This window comes from Numida meleagris, chromosome 5, assembly GCF_002078875.1.
Source record: "Numida meleagris isolate 19003 breed g44 Domestic line chromosome 5, NumMel1.0, whole genome shotgun sequence".
NCBI classification, from domain to species: Eukaryota; Metazoa; Chordata; class Aves; order Galliformes; family Numididae; genus Numida; species Numida meleagris.
This window is the reverse complement of record NC_034413.1, coordinates 17,887,492-17,893,919: the sequence shown is the minus strand read 5'-3', so window position 1 is coordinate 17,893,919 and position 6,428 is coordinate 17,887,492. Positions and strand designations below refer to the sequence as shown.

Genomic DNA, 6,428 nt, shown 5'->3' with positions numbered 1-6,428 from the left:
TTTTCCTTTCCTTTGCAGACCTTCACAGAACGTCTGCAGTGAAATAGAACACATAACTTTTTAGGCCAGCTCCAGAAGACCCACACTGTGTTTGTTTCTCACCTTTTTGGATAAAGAGTTTGGGGTCCAGGATGAATAAGACAAGGGCAGTTAATGACGGTTTTCCTTTCCTGAACAGTAAGAACTTGAGCTCAAACCGAAGCTTCCCCTCACATCTTTCTAATCAGTGCAGGAATGTCACCGACCTTACTGTTTTTCTGGCCACCTCTTACAGTTTGGAGACTGTTCTAGGCATTGTGGGAAACATCTGCCTAATTGCTGTTATAGCCAGGCAGAAGGAAAAGACCAATGTCACTAACATCCTCATTTCCAACTTAATAATTTCAGACTTGTTTATGTGTCTTGTTTGCCTACCTTTCACCGTTGTTTACACCATGATGGACTACTGGATATTTGGGGAGGTCATGTGCAAAATGACCTCTTTCACCCAGTGCACGTCTGTGACAGTGTCAATCCTTTCCCTCGTCCTTATTGCTCTGGAAAGACACCAGCTGATCATAAACCCAACTGGCTGGAGGCCAACAATCTCCCAAGCCTATCTAGGAATTGGAGTCATTTGGACTTTAGCATGTCTCATGTCCCTGCCCTTTTTGACCACATCCATCTTGTCTAACGATTTGTATGAACAGCTCTCTCACATCATGAATTTTTCCTATGACAAGGCCATATGCATTGACTCGTGGCCTTCTGAGCAACACAGGCTTATCTACACCACCACTCTACTGCTTCTGCAATACTGCATCCCACTGTTCTTCATTATACTTTGCTACTTGCGTATCTACTTACGCCTGCAGAAGAGAAAGGACATGTTTGAGAAGAGTGAATACAGCAACCGAGCTGTTCAGTTAAGAAGGATAAATATTTTGTTAGCATCCATGGTTGCTGCTTTTGCTGTTTGCTGGTTACCACTGCATGTTTTCAACACCATCGTGGACTGGAATTACAAAATAATTTCACCTTGCCACCACAATCTGATCTTCTCATTGTGCCACTTGGTAGCCATGGCTTCCACCTGTGTCAACCCTGTCATCTATGGTTTCCTCAATAGCAACTTCAAAAAAGAAGTGAAGTCACTGATTCTGAGCTGCCAGCATAATTCGGTAACTGCATCAACGGAAGAATATGATCATTTACCCTTATCCACTATGCAGACTGAAGTCTCCAAGGGCTCACTGTCATTGAATTGCAGACATAATTCTATCTAGCCAGCAGAAAGCACTTCAGAGGTTGTACTGACACCACACAGCAATCATACCTGTGGGTATAAAAGCAACTGATGATGCTAAAGCTAGAATGCAGACAGGAGCGCACTGCTGCCTGATTTTTGGAAGAACAGGCAAAGGAAGTTGGTAAGCATATTAAATAGCTCCTGGGGTGCACAGGGTGTTCATGTCTTTGAGGAGGTGCAGACGATGGGCTGGTGTACAAACTGCTGCTCTGCCAGCTTAGTAGCTGAGCTGTGGTGCACATAGACTGACATTGAGTCTATCAGCTAAGTTCACATCTCCACCACTGCCAAGGTAGAACCTCACGCATCCAATTTCACACTGCAGGCTGACAAAAGCTGCATTCGTGAAGGCTTCATTTTTCAGTATTAAGACTTTTATGCACTGATGACACACCAGTGGAACAGAGACACGTAAATATATATGTTTTTGTGCTTTCCTAGCTGACAGACAGTTAGTGTCCAGCAGATCCAGTTTGCATCAAACAACTGGAGGTCTGTCTGGAGCTTCTCCCCCTTGTCATACGAGCTTTGCCCATACAGGTTGAGGCATAGAACAAGAAAGACGAAAGTTACTTATGGAGGAGCAGTGGGAAATGAAAGTGTTACTCGGTGGATTAAACTCTTGGAACACTCTGACATGATGCAAAGCACTATTTTTAAGCAAATGAAAAACAGTTGCAGATCTACATGGAAGTTAATCCGGTTGGTTTTGCAATTCCTGCCACTGGCAGTCACAAAGCTCTACAGTGCTGGAAGTGCACATCATGATGAGAAAAAGGTGGCTGTGTTACAGGAGCTGTTCCATGCTTTGGGAGCAAGATTTCACTTCTGCTTCAGCAGCAAAATACTCATTAGTTCCTTGGTGCTCTAATTGCATCCAATTCAGAAAGTCTGAACAAGCCTTTGTTTCTTCTTTGAAGAAACCTTGTCTTTTCAGAGCATGTGCAGTCCCAAAGAAATAAGTATACACATGCAGACCATTTCCTGTTAATATGAAAGTGGATATCAGACACCAGTTCCAATTGCTGGCATCAGCAACAAAGATGGAGATGAAACCCTGACTCATCAACAGAAAGTCAGTGAGAATATATAACTGGAATCCAGGTCAGACAGAAACACAAATCTTAAAGCCAACCTACGTGTAAATAGTATAGTAATCAGACATTGCGCAGTGACTGCTGAGGAAACAAGAATTAAGTGTGCCAAAGAAGCTCATACTGAGGAAAAAATAAAAATAAAGAAAAAAGTGAGAAGTTCATTGCAGAAAAAGGAAATCAACAGGTTAACTCTATTATTAACCTACTTCATTTAAAGAAATACAGAACTGTATTCTGTCCTGTGTTTTAAACTCACCTTAGTGGTAGACTGACTAGGTGACCAAATTAGGTCATTTCTAACTTGAATTATGTTATTACTTATCATATGTCATTACTTGTTGTAGTTAATGGGTTTGCACAGAGTTTAAGCTATCTAATGTACAGTTATGCAGAAAGCTTCCCTTAACTTAATGTTCTCCAATTAGACAGATGGTCAGTCTTGACAAGCACTATGGATTTGGGACAGAGCATCTGAAGGCAAGAGCAAACTCTTAAGCTACAGGGTGGCAAGAACCATCAAGGATGAATTCACAACTGCCATTGGCAAAAATGGAAGCTAAATCTTAGCCATGTGCTGGGGCGCGGAAATTGGCAGCAAAGCTTCAGGTTTGGACCTTGAATTCTTGCATGTAAAATCTTAAGGCAGAAGCTGTTCTGACATAGACGTGCTTCTGATTCTGGACAGAACTTGTATATACCAGTAGGAGAGTTCACGTGATTTCCTTTTGCCTCTTCCTCGATTACCTGGCAAGATTTTTTTGCTTCTTTCATGTGGCCTTCTGCTGCACCTTTTGTTTTTCTTGATTCTTTGTATGCAATGTCATTCCTAGACTGGACATTGAGCCCATTAGAAGAAATGCAGAACAAGAGGACTCATTTTATCTTACCCTGAATTAGAAGTTTTCTCCTGTAGCTGAAAGTAGAGCAGATACAACCTTGCAATGCTGAGTAGTAAAAAAAATACATTAATCTCTCCTAAACAACTGGATTTTGTACCAGAACTGTGTTGTATTATTTGAGTGCTTGAATACCCATTAAATTTTGTAGTGTTTTTATATTTAAGGTTAATTCATCTAATTAATTAATTCTGCCTGTTTTCTGCACTTGTTATAATTTCAGCACCTAACTAATGTGTGTCAAGCTATAGTAAGATTGTCTTGCTAAACATGAACATAGAAGATTATGATTTATAATCTTACATATATAGTTTTTCAAGCATCACTCTCAAATGGAAACAGCTATCTTCAGAGTTTTCCCTTTCACAAGTGTGTCTTCGCTGTAAGATCTAAATAAGAATGTTTTTGTAGAAAACCTGCGGAGTTCGTATGGCAGATCTCTGACATTTGTATCTTGTATCAAGTACCAATTCTTCCTGCAAAGGTGAGAAGTACCAGTGAGGTCTGACTTTTCTTTGAACTGCAACTCATATGGCCATTTGTACCCATGGTTCCAAGTAAACACGTATAGCAAACCAATCCAATTTTACAACAACCTATACTGACATGAGCAGAAATGCTGCTCCCTCTAGTGAAGAGGGAAAGTGTCAGGTCTAGAATCAAGCACAGATTCTAGACCTGACAATTGGCTTTGGGCTGGATAAACACTAACTCCCACCAAACTCTGCTTAAAGATTCCCCAGGCAACAAAATAAGCTTCAGAGTAAACCCAGAAAATGAATCTAAGTTTCAAAGGGCTAACTATCTGTGCCACATGTAAGTTCTATCTTTGATTATACACTGGGCATCTTGCTCTCACAAACAGCCAGAACACAAAAGTTACTTTTATCACCACTCCTTCATTTCGCAGGGACATCAGGGTGCACAGAATATAGCTGTGCACAAAAGTAGTGGAAAGTAGTATGCTATTCATTTTTGTGAACAGCTGTATCAACTGTTCCCTGTTCCCACTGATGGCAAAGGCACAAGGCTGGATGTAATTATGTCTGCATGGATGTTGAAAGCCATTTCATTTGTTGCTTTGAGGCTTTCATGCAACCAAGGGGGAATCTGTCTCTTTAGTCCCAGAAAAAGGTAACAGGACAGAAAAAGCTTACATAAATTTTACCCATTTAAAAATGAGTTAGCTATTTAAGAAGGATCAACCAATTTTGAGTTCATTGTACTACAGCAATGCTTTTGTGTACGTTCTTTGAGAAACCTGTCTACTGAGTTACAAAGGTAATATGGGGGAAACATGCTCAAGCAAAGTAAATCATTAGTTCATGCAATTTTAAGGCTTTATCAGAGCATTTATTTAATTTTATTTTTTTTTAAAGAAAGCTTTTAATGATCCTGCACCTGTGATATGCTTTAAAAAGACTAAGATTTTTAGACCAAAAAACCAATTTGCTACTGCCATATAAGCAGCACATTTTGAGGAATCTAGTAATAATAAATAAAATTTTACAGCCTGCGTTACTTTGTCTCTTCTTTCATAAAATGGCATTATACTAATCAGAGTATTAAATACATAAGATCTAGTTCTCAAATAGTGCTTATGAAGAGAAAACAGAAGTTACAACACATGATAAGCATCACTGATATATGAAGGATTAAAACCTTGATGCATTACTCCCAGGGACTGATAGTGGTATAGTAAAGCCAACCAAGGAGGAGAGGACAGGTATCAAGAATTCAGCATGGGACACCTGAACATTCTCATACCAGGATGCAGATCACCTTTGCAGACTTGCCAGATTTCAGGAGACTGGGCCCTACACAGTGTACTGTCCTAGACCCTAGTCACACACAATCAGAAGCAACTGAGACTGCCAAGAACCTGCAGTAAGTTAAGACATCACATCCTGAGGACCCAATAAGAGATACTTTTACTTTGACCTGTGTGTCTCCTGGTGTTTCCACCTGACATTTCTTTCTTAGGCCATTCTCTTCAGAATTTCTAATCCATTAAATACTGGCCTGATTTTCAGGGGATATTGAACATTGATATTAATGTTGTTGCTCTGTACCCTGGGTAACTCAAGTTTATATTTCATGAACATCAGCGTCCACACAGCTTTTATGAATTTCCCTCACTATCTCAGTTTGCTTAATGAAGTCATTTCTTTGAACTCAGGAAGTCATAAGCAGAATATGGCTGAGATTTATACTCCTGTAGAATACCTTTTCCTGCCAGACAATGCTAATTAGGCATCTGTCTAAATTGTTTTGTTATCTTTCCAATAAACGCTCAATAAACTTGAAGCCCAGTAGCAACACAGAGACTATATGATAAAAACCCAGGATGAAACTGAATGCTGGTGGGTTGTTGGTTGTTTGTTTTTCAGAATTTAAAAATCTTAAAAATATATATATGTATATTTAGTCATGGCACAAAGAAAATATAGCACTGTGTAGTTTTGTTGTTTTTTTTTTTCCAATCAATTGGGAAAATATGGTGGGTTATGCTAGATACAGTGGCATAATAATAATACATTTTTACTGTAGGATAACACAGATGCAAGTAGAGCTTAATTTTATCAGACTCAAGACATCCCTGGCAGTAGAAGGATAACCTTTGTCAGTCGCAAGCTATGATAACATGCAGAACATGAAACTTGCATTTTACTCCATAAACGTACGGCTTTGTTTTGCCCTTAAGGCTCCAGCTAAAAATCTCCATCCTTTGAATGCAATAATTGTACGTCATGAATTATTGCATCCCCTACCCAGACTGTAGGAATACAAAGCCTCCCTGTCAACAGCTAGTGGGCAAACACTGCTTTATCATTCATATATATTGCCTTGATTCCACTTTATTACAGCATGACTGCAAGCAGAATGCACTTATCCCACGCTATGCCCTCAGTGAGGTAACTGCCACTGATGCATCTGCTTGATAGGTTACTTAATGACTATAAATAATTCCATGTACCAAGTATTTATTTCATTTAAAGGCAGACAGTAGAAAAGGTCCTGATGTCCTAAAGATCAATTTCTGAAAAACAGAGACAGCTGAAAAATACTGGAAAGTTCTGGTATCCTCCACATTTCTGTTAAACTCACAGCAAATACATTCAAATGGGGAGTCTTGTTAAAAATAAC

General features: G+C 39.5%; 1 protein-coding gene across 1 annotated transcript; it reads left to right on the top strand.

Annotated features, from left to right (window-relative positions):
- On the top strand, nucleotides 1-1,265 carry LOC110400472 (neuropeptide Y receptor type 4-like). Its single transcript, XM_021400357.1, has one exon. It carries the CDS (start codon nucleotides 132-134, stop codon nucleotides 1,263-1,265), a length of 1,134 nt encoding a protein of 377 aa, XP_021256032.1. The 5' UTR covers nucleotides 1-131.